A 16405-nucleotide genomic window follows, 5' to 3' on the forward strand; every position below is an offset into this window, starting at 1 on the left:
TATACCTTGACTATAGTGTTGAAGTTCCTTTTCTTTTCTTTAAGCTCCACAATATTCCCCTACTATCAGATGTCTCACAACTGGTTTTCATGTCTTTAACTTTTCCTTTCTGGCTTCTTTGGAAGTATTTAGGGACCCTTTATTCTCCCTAATAAAGCAGTGCTCCTGTGGCCCCACAATCAAGGAAGTGGGGGAGATATGTATGTGTCTCCAGCCTGGACCTGAACAGTCCACACAGCCTGCAGGTCAGGAACAGCTAATGCAAGGTCCCAGCACATTAACTTTAGGGTAAGCTACATTATCTTTCAGAAAGAAGAAACCAACTCTTGCCACCATCCCAAAATGTCAGAGTAGATAGCATTTTGTAATTAACCATATTTCCTCTGGTTTAAAATTGTTTTGTTCCTGCATCGCTCCATCTTTCAGGGATTCTTCTCTCCCCTCCTTCTTCCTGAGGTGGTATTTGGGAAAGGAAAACCTTTGCGGTGTTAGGAGAGGGGATTCCTATCCTCAGGCTCTCCCTGAAACCTTCCTGTATCTGAGATCTGGTGAAATTGGTGAGGGTTCACTGATCAAGGGCAAGGCTTGGTCATTGGCCTTAGCTAATTCAAGGTCTGGCTGTCACTGCCATTGGACTGTGGCTTGGGTGTCTGCTCTGGAGCCTCTGACGCAGGGTCACTTGGTCCCACCGCCTGCTCCCACACTGAGCGGTCCAGCAGCATCACTGGCTGTCTTCCACATCCACCAGGGGGACGGAACTTCAAGGTACAGGGAATCAAGGAGCAATCTAGTCCCTCTTCCTCAGCACCTCCTCCAGTCCCTTCCTGCCAGAGTGGGAGCAGCTGATGCTGACTTTGGGGATTCTACCCGCACCCCAGCACACACATACCCTAAAGTCAGTCTCAAGGTGTGGGGTTGGGGTGTTGAATATAATTCCCTTGATATGTTCTCCCCAGCCATGGCACCCCGTCTTATGCTTTCCCTCTTCCTCCTTCCCTTCTATTTGAACATGTCCCCTCCCCTGGGCTGTTTGCCCTCCCCTCTCTAAAAGCCTCACCTTAGAAGGGCTTTAGCAAAAAGAGTTCAGAACTCAGAGGGAAAAATGAAGTGGAAAATATTTCCTAAAATATTGGTTTTTCCCCATTACACATATTTAAGTGCTGTTTAATTCCAGATTCCTTTTCCTTACTGGTCTGTTTCCAGACTTAGAAACATTCCATAATCCCACTTCAGAGTGCTTTTCTACAAATTGTTCATCTGTATTCATGGCATGCATATCTGAAGTTACATATTATTGCCAGTGGCACACGTGACATTTAAATGTTTTTTATTAAACTAAGTTTAATTTCTTTCTTCGCTATATTCATTAGAAGTTGAATACCTCAAATCCAGAAAACAGCACCCCAATCTGCATGCCCCCTTTGCTAGTTGGTGTGGCGCATCTCACAGGGCACAGCCTCAACACTGCGGCTGCCTGACTCTTGTCCATGAACAGCTGTGTTCACCTTCTCATTTTCTCCTGAGCAAATCCTTACAGCCCGGTGTGATCCCTAGTATCACAGGCACCCACAATTTGAAGAAATGTGCTTATTTTCTGTACTTAACATCACCCTTCTCTGACTTTTCACTCAGCAGCTAACAGCCCATTTCAGGTATGAAAGGAAGGCACTAAATTGACCTAATATGTTGATTTGTGTAATTTTGCACTTTTCCCACAACTCTCGAAAAACCAGAGAAAGTTTTCATCTTTTTTTCTTCTGGTGTGTCTCTTATAAGTCTGTCAGTCTATTGCAGAAACTTCAATTGTAACTTGCAAAAAGCAACAAAGAAATGGGGCTGAGCACTTGCCTTAAGCTCATTGGTATCAGCCAGCTTGGCTTTGAGCTCAGTGTTTGATTCCTGACACACGCTCAGCTCCTTCTGCAGCCTCTCCACCTTCTTCTGTAACTTCCTTAGGGTGAGACTGGCCTCATCCCGTTCCACGGCCAAGGCCGCACACACCTGCTTCTCCTCCCCCAGCTGTGCTATCTTCTGCCGGAGGAGATTCACGTGCAATTCTTTGCTCTCCAGTCTCTCTTTCTGAGTCTTGAGCTGGTTTTATACAAACAGGGATTTTTTTTCAAAAACATTAATACTTGAACAGTCAGTAAATATAAACAAATTACTCAGATAACACTGATCTTTATCTATACTTCATAAGACTAATTTGTAAACCATCAAAAAAAAAAGGTTATTGGATTCCTTTTCCTAGTTGCATTTCTTTATTCCCATTTTTCCAAGAATTTAGTTCTGTAGCTGCAAAGTAGGACCCAAAAGAGCCACATTAGTGTGCAGAGAAGTGGGCTTGCAACATCTGTTTCTCACCAACATTATGTGCATCATAATAAAAATGTAAAATTACCTTTTAAACTGCTAAAATAGGCTTCTCGACTGGTCACAGGGATGGAAGTGCAGCATGGAGAACATAGCCAATGGTTCTGTAATATCTTTCTGTGTGGACAGATAGCAACTGCACTAGTTGGGGTGAGGATTTAATAATATGGGCAACTACTGAACCACTGTATTGTATACTTGAAACCAATATAATATTGTATATCAACTATACTTTAGTAAAAAATAAAATGAGCTTCTCAAGAGCCAAATATATAATAAGACAAGGAGACAAAATCCTCACCAACACTGCATGGCAACTATACTTGCACTGGTCTTTTCCAAAACAAGATACAATACAAATTAGTACCAAAACCTAGGATGACTAATTTCAATCCCTTAGAACCAGACTGAGTGGCATCAACCATGAGAGTGACATATTTTTAAAGTAAGCAATACCAAGGAGGCTTTTCAGAAAGCTTCATCTGGTGAAAATCTTAGAAACAGAAGGGATTTCAATAAGTTTTAGTTCACTGATGTCTTTATTATATGCCTGGGCCACCCCATCCACAAACTGAGCAGAGATCACAGTCTTCAAACAGCACTTATCATTGACAATTAAATGTGATGAAGGAAATTACAGTGTTTTTAGGAAAAGAGTATGGACTCTAAAAGGGGGAAAAAACCCTCCTGGGCTTCACATGTCACAATTAGTGAATGGAATATTAAGTACAGAAACCTCTTCCATCTATTACAAACATTGGTAATCAGAACTGTATAGAATCACAGAATGTAGGAGCTGAAGACCATCCTACTTTTGCTAATTATACATTCTGTGTTGGCAGAGTTTGGAGGTGTGAGGGACTTAAAGAAACAAAGTCTAACCATAACAGCAATGTCCACACTCAGGTCCATTTTTAACAATGTGCTTTTAATATTTCTCTAACTGAACTCCCTTCCTCGAGCTTCTTTATGTCAACTTCCACTCTACTGCAAACTTACCCTGATAAGTTCTGTACTCTGATAATTTCAACAACTACACAATACCTAAGAAGGAATGGTATTGGATATTGAGGGGAAAAATCAATTATCTGAGAACTTCAGAAAGAAAGAAAGAATGGTTGCTCAATTTAAAGTCTCTGATGGCAATGGGGTTGTCTGCTTTCTTTTATAAAAATATGATAAAGCAAATGGAAAAGAGGTCAAATGTTAATAAGCATATTCTATGAGCCAAAAGTTTAAAGACATTATTTATTAAAAATTAACAACTTCATGGGGTACGTATCATTCCCATCTTAAACATGGAGAAACAGAGACAGAGAGGTATTTAATTTGCCCAAGGTCACACAGCTTGGTGGAGCTAAACTGGGAACCCAGATGTGACATTATACAGCCTGCACTCTATAATTCTACCATAGAACATTCTCCTAAGAACTGTTATAAGAACACATCTGTGTTTTCCTCTTCTTTCCCCAATGACAATAATTATGTAACTAGTAATTATATTTTTATTCTTCTCATCAATTCATTCATTTATTTAGTCTAAACTGTTTCTAACTCTTTCTTTGAGTGAGTAAAAAGTAAGCTGCTCTTCTCTCTCCTTTCCAGTGCAAGAGCCTTTGAAGGCAGAGACTACTGGGTGTTCTCCAGTTCTCCTCTTCCCCCTAAGCAATAGAAACAGTGAATTGTTTCACTAGGCAAGTGGCTACCCAGAGTAAAGACTACCATGTCAAACCTCTCTTGCAGCTAGATTTACCCAAAAGAACTGTTGAATATAAACACAAGTTCACATAGCAGATTCTGGGAGCCTCCCCAAAAGATAGGTCCCACATGCTCTTCTTTATCCCTTTCTTCTCCAACCTCCTGCCTGGAATACAGTTATAATGGCTCTAGGCATCGTTTTGAATCATGAAGATAAGGACCACCCCAGGGGTGGGAGATTAATGAGCCTGGTTCCTTAGAATTTACAAACAGAGCTGCTACACTCACCCTAAGCTGCCACACTGCAGAAATTTATGTGAAGGGAAGAAAAAAAAAAACCACTTCTCCTTGTTTAAACCACTGTTATTTTGGGTCTCTTGCTCACTCTCAAATATAACCTTAAGTGATACACTTACCATCCCTTCAGACTTGAAAGAGAGACTCAAATTCTAAATGCATATCTTTATAATATGTTTCCTAGTCACACCAGTAAGTATAGTGGGAGTTGATTATTTTTTGATGTTAAAGTTTCTCAGGAATTCCTTCTTTCAACATTAAAAACTTTCAAATCCCCTACCTTTCTCTGTAAATTGTGGGCAATAGTCTTGTTTTCGATGACTGCGTTGCTCTCAAGGTGGACTAGCTGCTCCGTGCGAGCTAAAACTACATCTAGACGCATATCAAAGCCAAGTTCAGCAGCTATCTGGTTCAATTTCATTTTCTCTGAGAGCTGATCCAGAAATTTAAGATACTAAACCCAAGAACAAAAATGAAAAGGGGACACAAAAATAAAGTTAACAGATGATCTCACAGAATCCTTTTTCACTAAGCTTCAAAAGGTAGTTCTCATTGGACCCAGTATGCAGTCTGGGCCTGAGCCCCATGTTCAGTGATGAATTCCCAATCACCCTGCCTGTTCCTGCTCCTTATCCAAATTCTCTGGACTCTCCTGGTCAGTGCCCTTGATGTTCAATCTGACGTGTTCACTCTGCTTAACTCCACCCATGACAGCTCTGGCCCACTCCTGATGACATCTGCATCTCTCTGCTTGGCTGCATGCTGCTGTCACCTGCCCCTTCCAGGTTGATCTGGCCCCCCGGGATCCATTCATCCACATACCTTCCATGGCAACATTTCCCACCTAAGTGGGCACTTGCCCCAAAAGTGCAAAATGACAACTTAACCAGTTGTCACTTTTTTCTCCTTGGGTCCATAAATCACTCCAAAATCAAAGTTCTCCATACAAACAAACTCAGGCAATGTTTTGGTTTTTTTAAGTCAAAATGTTTTAGAAAGTGTCAAAGGCTTTTCATTTATCATTAAACAACATTTATCAGGAATAACATTCAAAAATAGTTACATCCAGGAAGTCAAGGGTCATATTCTAATAAGTTAAAGTTATAAAACTATTCTAGCATCTTCCTCCACTTGGTTTCTGTGGTTTATCTGGCCAGGCCAGACAGAGAGTAGTGCTTGCTAAATGCTGGCTGGATGAGTAAATCACTCAATGAGCTCTACATCACTATTTCATGATTTGGGTTCTGTCTTTGAAATGTTCCTGTCGTTGCAATAACTACTCATCCATCTGGCATTTTCAGGCAATTATGTTTAAATAAATATAACTTCCTGTGACCGAAGCATGCCAGCTGAAAGCCCAGAGCTATCTATAGCTAAGTCATCGGGATGAAATTATTTGTAGGTATTTCCAATTTTGTTAAGTAGCCTACACAAAATTTAATCTCTTCTTTATAAGTCACAGTCCTTACAAATACCGCTTATGGTAATGTGCTGCAGAAAACCCCTCAGGCTGCGCATGTCTCTGCATGTTCACTTTGTCGCTTTGTGATCCATATCAGCCCTCCCCTGGTTCTCATCCCCAACTGGTGGGAATGAAAAGTGAAGTAACTAATATTTCTTTTATTCTCAGTAGAGTTGGGACCTCTCATGTAAAGATATAAAAGCCTCTTGTATTATTTCTATATATGACCCATCCACTTAGCAGGCAACAGTTACAACAGGCAAAAAGGGACTCAAACAGGATGCATGCAGCCAAGGCGCCACAGAGGACGTGCCTATTTCAACCGCCCTGGCTATACCTCCAAGAGTTAGGGCTGCTGGGAGGATTACTGTGTATTTTGTTCATCTCAATCACAGTTTAGCATGAATATATTCCATTCCACTTTGTGTAAACCTCCATTACCTGTATTTAAACTTAAACTCTGTACAACTTTGCTTTTCAAATGTACGTGCCTGCCATCCTTACTAGGACATGCATGTCATGAGCAGTTATCTATGGGAAACTCACCACAGACAGAATCATTTTACATAATTTGCTTTCATAACTGAGAGTTGTTTTGGCATAATCTCAATTCAAATGAACGAGTCATTATAATGCAGGAAGGGAAGAGATCCACTCTACCTAAAATCCTTGTCTTTAAAATGTTCTCTCTATAAAGAAGATAATATTTATTGACTCTTCCCTAAGCCCTGGAGAAACCCAGAAAAAAAAGATTTCCCTGGCCTCAGAAGCTTGGAATTGATTGGAGAAGACAAATTTTAAAATGAATACCACCAGGGTGAGAAGTGCTGTGACAGACACAGGGCACAGGCTCATGAGGGAGAGGTAAGTCCCTTGGGAAGATTTCCAGGGGAATTAATGTTGGGGCTAAGTAAGTCTTGAGGGGCAGTTATTAACAGGTGAAGAAGATAAGGAGAACATTTTCTCAGAGAGAATGGCAATGTGGGGTGGCAAGGGTGCGTCTTTTCTTTGTCTAGGCCACTGGTTTTTACAAACTGGAATGCTGATGTCTTCGGGCTCAGCAAACACTCATAGCAGACCATACCAGGACCCTTGCTGGTGCCAGCAGGCCTCTGTTGGCTAGAAGATTGCAGGTGAAGGGGAGCCTGGGGAGGGGACTGGCCGGGTCACGGGATGCTCAGCCATGGGAAGAAGGACTCTGTAGCTGTCCTGAGGGCCCCTGACTAGTTTTAACATGGAGAAAGATAAGATGAGATGCATTTTATTAAGCCCTCCCTGGCAGCAGTGGGGAAATGATTGGTTAGATGGGTTAGAAGGCTGTTTCAATAGTTCATGAAAATTAGCATAATGTTCTGAATCAAAGCACTGCTACTAAATATAGAGACGCAGGAGGGAGGCTATTTGATGTGTATTAAGGAGACAGAATTTTCAGTGCCTAGGAATGGATTCGAAGAGGAAGGCATTGAGGATGACTCTAGGGCTTTGCGGCTTGAGCAACTGGAAGGAAGCAGGTCATCACCGAGGCAGGAGAGGGGAAATTTGAGAAGAGTTAGATTCTTCTACTTTAACATATTATCCTTAGGTGCAGTACTTCCTCTCAAACCCAGAATTTCAACCAACACACCTTTTTCAGATATCTGATAGAAAAATTCCCTTCACCCTCTCAAATTGCTGGAGTCTACACCTTCATTCATAAAAGCACTTCTTGTTCCCAGCCCTTATTATCTTCTGATCACTACTCTAAGACTCCCTCCGACTGGATTCCCTACCTTTATTCTCTAAAGTCAGTCTATGGGTCAGAGAAATCTTTATTTTACTCAAAAACCTTCTATGATTTCCCATTACCTATAGGATAAAGCCTCGAGTAACCAGCCTGATCCATGTCAGTTATTCCTGCCTGCCTCCAGAGCCACCTCGCACCTCCGGCCCCACCACGCACCCCATTCCAGCCCCACTGTTCTCCTGCACAGCTCTGTCACACCTCCATTCCTTTACCCTCCTGCTGTTCCCTCTACCTTGAATCCCTTCCCCACCTCTTCTGCCTGACAAATTCCTTCTCATTCTTTAAAGCCCCTCACAAATGTCACCTCTTGTTTGAAAATGGCTTATTTTCTTACACACAGAAATAGAAAGGATGTAATTACTCCTTTATCTGAGCTCCTGTTGAATTTTGTACCTGTCTCTACTATAGCACTAATTGTACCAAATGTGTCCTGATTTGCCTGTCTCACCCACCAGGTTAGAACTTCCCACAGACATCTCTATGCATGTTTGCACAGCCACCCTCATCGCAAGCACAATGCATCCTCAATTATTTTAAGTACAGAGAATGAAAATGAATGAGTTTCCAGAGCACAGATTTTTTTAACCTAACAGTATTTTTTTCATGCCCAATTCCACACCTATGCTTGATCCCATTTTTCTCTCTTTTGCTTTCCCTACAGATGCCTGCAACTGTCAAGCAGGTACCTTCCCATTCTGTCCAATAAAAGCTTGGACCCTTCTGCTTCACGCCTCAATTCTCTGCGGTCACCAGACTCTAGTAATCTACTTCTACATCTCTCGCCATCCCTTTCTTGAGACCCCTTGGCCCACTGCAAACTGGCTTCTGTTCTGTGCCACTCTACTGACCTGCCTCTCGGAGGTCACGGGTGACCTTCCCATGGCTGAACCAGTGAGCACCCCTTCTCTCCTCCTGCTCTCCTGCTGTCCTGCTGTCCTCCTGGGTTATCACCACTGTCATTTCTGAGTCTTTTCATCCTGCAATCTCAGCGCCACAGGGGCATCACATGATCTTTCTAGATACTGTGATGCTCAAAATCACGTATTTTACTTCATATTCTATGGAAAAAAGAATACTCAATCTTCATAATCCAAGTCATTCCAGTCTCCTCTCCTGCTATAGCCCCAACAAGAGTGCCATGTTTCACTGTATGAAAATAACCACTCTGCATTCACTGAACACATAGTGCCCTTGCAAGCTTGCATGCCTTACCCTGTTTCCCCTATCGTTTCTACACCTTCTCTCCACTAAATGCCTACCTGCCTTTCAAAGATGAACTTAATTATCTTCTCCTTGGTAAAATCCTCCCCTTATCTAGAAGTTATCATTCCTTTCATTGGATCCCATAGCACTTCAGTAATCCACACATCTCTTACAACACATACAGCCTCATGTACAGCAGATTATTTGAATGCCTTCTCTTCTTTTCAATTACCAGCCTTTGAAGACCAAGAACTGTGTGTTATTTATACCTTAGCCCCCAACCCTCCAGGGTCTCCTATATAATAGATGTTGAGTTTAACTGAATTGAATTGGATTAATTTGAATCAAGGAAGCTCCAAACAATAGGAAGACACTCCAAAAAATATCCATTGTTCCTTGGCATTTACTCATGACTAAGAACTTAACCAATCTTCCAAAGTACCATAAAGTTCAGAATATATTCAGGTACAGTTTTACGCTGCAACAGATGTTTCCACCCATGGACATGCCCTCGGGTTATTACTTTTTGTTTCTCAAAATGCAAGTTGTCTCGCAAAACATCTCCAGAAACCAGCTCCCCCTCCAGGTGTGTCAGCTGACCCTGAAGAGTCTCCAACTTGTGTTCTGCTCTCTGGGCTCTGTGCAGAGCTTTCTGGTGAAACCCAGACTCATTTCCCAACTGTTCAACAAGCTCAGATATTTGGGTTTCAAGCTGGGAGACCATCTGGAAACAAAGAAACAGAACAAGGATAAGCCTTGTTTTAGATGCAACTCAAGTGTTAAAATCTAGTGCTCAGCCCAAGCAACCTAACTATTTATAAGACCAACTTCCAGGTTCTTTGTAAAAACTAAGTGAAAAACAGGTAACTGACAACTGTATGTGCCTCTGCTTGAAATAAATCTGCCTTCACTGTCTAATAAAATATAGGCATAGCTTGTAGATATTGATGGTTTGATTCTAGACCACAAAAAAGGGAATATCACAAAGCATGTTAAATGAATTTTGTGGTTTTCCAGGGCATATAAAAACTATGTTTACACTACGCTGCAATCTGTTAAGTACACAATAGCATTATATCTAAAAAACAATGTACATACCATAATTTTAAAATATTTCATTGTCAACACTATGGATGTTTCTAATACTACCAAGAAAAGCAATGTCAGTATATGCATATCAAAAAACCTGGCAGAATATATAGCAAACTATATACAGTAATTACTCTAGGACATAATATGCTGTAATTTCATGTTCAACCTTATTTATCTCTGTATCATGTAAACATTTCCAGTCATCACATATGACTTCTGTAATTGAATGCTTCTATCTCAACTTAAACATAAATAGGTATAATAAATACAAAATAAACTGGAAAAAAAAAAAACTTCTTGCTAAAAAATGGTAACCATCACATGAGCTTCCAGCAAGCTATACTCACTGATCACAGATCATAAATATAATAATCAATCAGAAGTTTGAAATATTGCTAAAATTACCAAAATGTGACACAGAGACACAAAGTGAGCAAATATGTTGGAAAAATGGCACCAATAGACTTGCTCGCCCAAGGGTTACCACAAACCTTCAATTTGTAAAACACGGTATCTGTGAAACACAGTAACACAAGTGGTTTGCCTGTATTTTTATTGATATTTTTAATATTTATGAAATTCCTTAAACAGGTTACTCAGTATTTATGGATAATATTTACTTATCCCTAAAACTGCCATTAGCTTAGAAGGTTCAAAACTTAGTTGGAAAAAGAGTTCAGACAGAAAGTATTTTTCAAATCTATAAAAGTTTCATTTTCCAGAGAAACTCTTCTGCCATATATAGTGGATTAAAGATTATACAGAGAGTAACCTTGGGACATTATCAGGAATTCAAGTGCATAATATTTTTTCAAGCTTTTTCTGAATATTCTGTTGAGTATTGGCTAGTCATGCACTAAACTTTAGTGGCGCTCTATGTGCTGCATAGTTACATGGTAATATTATTTCAGCATTTGAAAGAATCATTTAGCAAAATTATTTCAATAGGGTGACTCCTTCAATGGCAACATTACAAGAGGGCCTGAGAATCTGAGTACTATCTCCTCTTCTACAGCATAAAATCAGTGCTTCTCCATTAAAAGTGCAAGGACTCTTCATATCGCACCCTGGCTTACCCAGTACTTCCATCTTTCCCTGGAGTTTCTCTTTGTCCTTGACTTTCCCTAAAACCAAGAACCTAAGTTTGCCAAAGACCTCAGGCACACTTTGAGAATACTCAAATTGATTCTACCAAATGCAGTTTTCAACAAATGTTGAATTCAATTTAAAAAATAAATAAAAGACACAAAGTTTGAGGTGATAACTTGGTTTTGTTTTGATGGTTTGTTTTGGAAATGGAAAGGAAAAAAGTAGATATTTACATAATACTCAGTACCATTCTCACAAAAATTGAAATCTCTTGACAGTTTCAGATTTACTCTCAGTTTTCAAAAAATTTGTTTGCCGATCTATAAACAACCATGCTTAAAAGCAACAAGACATTCAAGCTGTCTTCAAATACTTTAAGACTGTTCATGTGATATGTGGAAGAACAATAGAATTTGTTCAGAGTTGCCCTCAGAGCTGCAGTGAGGGAAAATAGGGAAAAACCAGAGAAAGAATTCTACTACAATGTAAGAATTTTTCCCTGTTCCCTTTGTAATAATACAGATTATTTTATATGTAATATATATTTCCCTATAACAGTACCATATAATATTTCCCTTTGTGATAATACATATTACAAAATATTAATGTTCATTGTAAAAGATTCATTAAGAACAAAAGTATAAATAAGCAAGTAAATAACCTCTATGATTCCACAACCCAGAAGCAACAACTATTAATATTTTCAAATAATTTATTTTTATGCCTCAGTAAAAAACAGTTAAGATGATACTATATTTGCGATTTTATGTCTTCATTTTTACCTCATATCTTAAGCATCTTCCCATGTCAAGTAGTGGATAGCCAGTGTCTGGAGATGGCCGGAAGTTGGCCAACCGTTTGTTAAAAAGGTCATAGGGTGGACTGAAGAGCTACAATCAGGAATATTAAGACTACTGAATCTCTAAACTCTCTAATCCTGTGCTTCTATGGCTCTAAAGGTCCCAGCCCACAGTTCATTTAATTCTATACTTTTGTGGGTGCTTGAAATCAAATATTTGATGGCAAACTGCTCAGTGCCACATGCAAGGAATTATATTTCCCAAGGGAATTTCATTACATACTATTAGGCTCTGAGAACCCTCATTTGTATTTCCTACCCTCAGGACTTATGAACTAATAATAGATCTGATTTCAGTGCAAGAGAAAGGTGTGCTTGTCTTGGTACAGCACACAAAGGAACCTACAGAACGGCAGCCATGAAGTGACATCCCCAAGACACTGCCTGCTGGGGGCTGTTTAATGATATTATATTATACAAGGTAAGGCGTGCATTTCTGTGCGGCGGGAAATGTGGTTTCACATGTGACTCCAAGTAGGAAGTAAGTCTCTCTCCCTGGAGATCCTTCAACACTTCTCCCACCTCAGAGTTGACCTGAAGAGAATGAAACCAAAGAGACATAGAAAACATCCACTGGGAGATGGAGAAATGAGCGACCACAGCCACGGTCTGCACGCCGCCCAGCTAAGCAGGGGAAAGCAGAGTCCTCCACAGACCTCAGTCAGGAGCAGCCGCAGGAAGCTAGACTAAGGGAGCACCTGAAGGAAGAAGCAGGCACCCTGGTGTAGACCAAACTGTGGGATGGGGACACTGGATACGGTTCAATTCCCACTCTACCATGTACCACCGTGTTCACCGAAGCAAGCAGTTAACCTCTCTGAAACGTATAGACTTGTTATGATGATCAGATGGGCTGGCTGACTGAGATCATTTGAGCAGCACAGTATTTCACACCCAATTGAAGTTCAATTCACTGCATCTATTTTGATCAGCAGCAGCATTACTATTCCAGTTTGTTGGTTCAGTCAAGTCAATCCTATGCTTTTGGCATTAAGAGGTAAAGGAGCCCTGCAGGAATTGTCCTACATCATGTTTCTCAAACTATTTTCAACCCATAGAGGCTACTTTTCAACAAGAAGTCTTTCTGGAAAGGACAAATAAAAACAAATGTGTTGCATCAAAGGTGAGTGGTCCCTCCTGCATCCTGTGTGGACCCAAGAGTGTTCTATGGAACTTGAAGACTCAGCGGAGAATAACTTTTAAAACACAGTTTGTAGATGGCTGAACAATGCAGAATCTACCACTGCCCTGCCAAGATTCTAGTTTCCAGAGAAGAGCACGCAGCTGAGAACCTCCGTATAGTTTATGTATCACAGAACTTAGCTTCTAGCTTCTTTAGGTCTCAGAGCATATGCTACCACCAAATTTTTCAGAGCTAAGTTTACATTAATATATTCAAATAAATTAACATTCCACTATGACTCTCTTCTCAGGAACATTAAATGCCAGTGACTGGGTGAACATATGTATCCTGCCCAAACTGTAAAGTTGTGTTACATTTTTCATACCAAGGAAACTAAAGAATCAATAAGCCCTTCTTTTTTTCTTAGTATCATCCGTTAACATATCCCTGATAATGTGTGGAACAAAACAAGCCAGGAATGTCAATGTTAGAGATATTGGGACTGTGGGAGGGGCGAGGGTTGTAATAAAGAATACATACCTCTTTTTTTTTTTAAACAAAAAAGGCACTAAAAGCAAACTACACTTCAAGAGCCAACAGAGCCAACATGGCGGCGTGAGTAGGACAGTGGGAATCTCCTCCCAAAAACATATATACTTTTGAAAATACAACAAACACAACTAGCCCTAAAAGAGAGACCAGAAGACGCAGGACAGTGGCCAGACTGCAGCTACACCAGCGAGAACCCAGCGACTGGTGAAAGGGGTGAGATCAAGCCCCGGCCCTGCGGGACGCGAGCGCCCCTCCCCCCAGCTCCCGGCGGGAGAACAATAGGCAGAGCGGGAGGGAGACGGAGCCCAGGACTGCCGAACACCCAGCCCCAGCCATCCGGGCCAGAGCGCAGACACAGTATATGCCCAGGGGGCCCTGGATACTGGGAGAACAGGGGGTAAGACCTCAGAGCGGGTGCTGAAGCTGATGCCCCTGTGACAAAGAAAAGCGGGGGCTTTTTGAAAGTCTTAAAGGGACAGGGACTTAACAGCTTGACGGAAACAACCCAGGTCACAGTACAGCAGCTGGAAATTACAGGGAAAACCGGGTGCACTAACCCCCTGGGCAACAGCTCTGAGACCCCTCACGGAGGCAAACAGTCAAGCAGCCCCCCCATCCATCACCCCACCGGGCGCTGCGAAAGCAGAGAAGCAGCCTGAGACAAATTCCGCCCACAGAAAGGGAAATTTCTCCCTTCCGGCCAGGCAAGACACAAAGACCCACTCTACACGCAATTACCCAACACAAGCCACTAGGGGTCGCAGTTGCCCCAGTAAAGAAAGGCCAGTAGTAAGTGAAAATTTTGGCCCTCCCAGCTGACAGTCAATAGCACCTGTCAACATGAAAAGGCAAAAAAATATGATTCAGACAAGACTAACCCAGACAGCTTCGGCATCTGCTACATCTTCCCCTGAGAAGGAATCTGGGGAGATAGATTTAGCCAGTCTACCTGAAAAAGAATTCAAAACAAAAGTCATAACCATGCTGATGGACTTGCAGAGAAATATGCAAGAACTAAGGAAGGAGAATTCAGAAATAAAACAAGCTCTGGAAGGACTTCAAAACAGAATGGACGAGATGCAAGAGACCATTAATGGACTAGAAAACAGAGAACAGGAACGCAGAGAAGCTGATGCAGAGAGAGATAAAAGGATCTCCAGGAATGAAAGAATTTTAAGAGAGCTGAGTGATCAATCTAAAAGAAATAATATAAGAATCATAGGCATTCCAGAAGAAGTAGAGAGAGAAAAGGGGATAGAAAATGTCTTTGAAGAAATAATTGCTGAAAATTTCCCCAAACTAGGGGAAGAAATGGCCTCTCAGACCACAGAGGTACACAGAACTCCCATGACAAGGGATCCAAGGAGGGCAACACCAAGACACATAATAATTAAAATGGCAAAGATCAAAGACAAGGACAAAGTATTACAAGCAGCCAGAGAGAAAAAAAAGGTTACCTACAAAGGAAAACCCATCAGGCTATCATCAGACTTCTCAACAGAAACCCTACAGGCCAGAAGAGAATGGCATGATATACTTAATGCAATGAAACAGAAGGGCCTCGAACCAAGACTACTGTATCCAGCACGAATATCATTTAAATATGAAGGAGGGATTAAACAATTCCCAGACAAGCAAAAGTTGAGGGAATTTGCCTCCCACAAACCACCTCTACAGGGCATCCTACAGGGACTGCTCTAGATGGGAGCACTCCTAAAAAGAGCACACAACAAAACACCCAACATATGAAGAAGGGAGGAGGAGGAATAAGAAGGGAGAGAAATAAAGAATCATCAGATTGTGTTTATAATAGCTCAACAAGCAAGTTAAGTTAGACAGTAAGACAGTAAAGAAGCTAACCCTAAACCTTTGGTAACCACAAACTTAAAGCCTGCAATGGCAATAAATTCATACCTTTCAATAATCACCCTAAATGTAAATGGACTGAATGCACCAATCAAAAGACACAGAGTAATAGAATGGATAAAAAAGCAAGATCCATCCATATGCTGCTTACAAGAGACTCACCTCAAACCCAAAGACGTGCACAGACTTAAAGTCAAGGGATGGAAAAAGATATTTCAAGCAAACAACAGAGAGAAGAAAGCAGGTGTTGCAATTCTGGTATCAGACAAAACAGACTTCAAAATAAAGAAAGTAACAAAAGACAAAGAAGGACATTACATAATGATAAAGGGCTCAGTCCATCAAGAGGATATAACCATTATAAATATATATGCACCCAATACAGGAGCACCAACATACCTGAAACAAATATTAACAGAACTAAAGGAGGAAATAGAATGCAACGCATTCATTCTAGGAGACTTCAACACACCACTCACTCCAAAGGACAGATCCACCAGACAGAAAATAAGTAAGGACACAGAGGCACTGAACAACACACTAGAACAGATGGACCTAATAGACATCTACAGAACTCTACATCCAAAAGCAACAGGATACACGTTCTTCTCAAGTGCACATGGAACATTCTCCAGAATAGACCACATACTAGGACACAAAAAGAGCCTCAGTAAATTCCAAAAGATTGAAATCCTACCAACCAACTTTTCAGACCACAAAGGCATTAAACTAGAAATAAACTGTTCAAAGAAAGCAAAAAGGCTCACAAACACATGGAGGCTAAACAACACGCTCCTAAATAATCAATGGATCAATGACCAAATCAAAATGGAGATCCAGCAATATATGGAAACAAATGACAACAACAACACTAAGCCCCAACTTCTGTGGGACGCAGCAAAAGCAGTCTTAAGAGGAAAGTATATAGCACTCCAAGCATATTTAAAAAAGGAAGAGCAATCCCAAATGAACGGTCTAATGTCACAACTATCAAAATTGGAAAAAGAA

The 16405-nt window shown here is 40.9% G+C and overlaps 1 protein-coding gene across 1 annotated transcript in view; it reads right to left on the reverse strand.

Annotated features, from left to right (window-relative positions):
- CCDC170 (coiled-coil domain containing 170) overlaps positions 1-16405 on the reverse strand; it is an 83921-nt gene that overhangs the window by 15124 nt on the left and 52392 nt on the right. The window contains exons 7-9 of the mRNA XM_036911867.2: positions 9340-9540; positions 4649-4822; positions 1849-2091 (exon numbers count right to left, since the gene is read on the reverse strand). Coding sequence (XP_036767762.2) covers positions 1849-2091; positions 4649-4822; positions 9340-9540 — 618 coding nt within the window. The remainder of the gene's footprint in view (positions 1-1848; positions 2092-4648; positions 4823-9339; positions 9541-16405) is intronic.

The sequence above is a fragment of the Manis pentadactyla genome, chromosome 12, assembly GCF_030020395.1.
Source record: "Manis pentadactyla isolate mManPen7 chromosome 12, mManPen7.hap1, whole genome shotgun sequence".
NCBI classification, from domain to species: Eukaryota; Metazoa; Chordata; class Mammalia; order Pholidota; family Manidae; genus Manis; species Manis pentadactyla.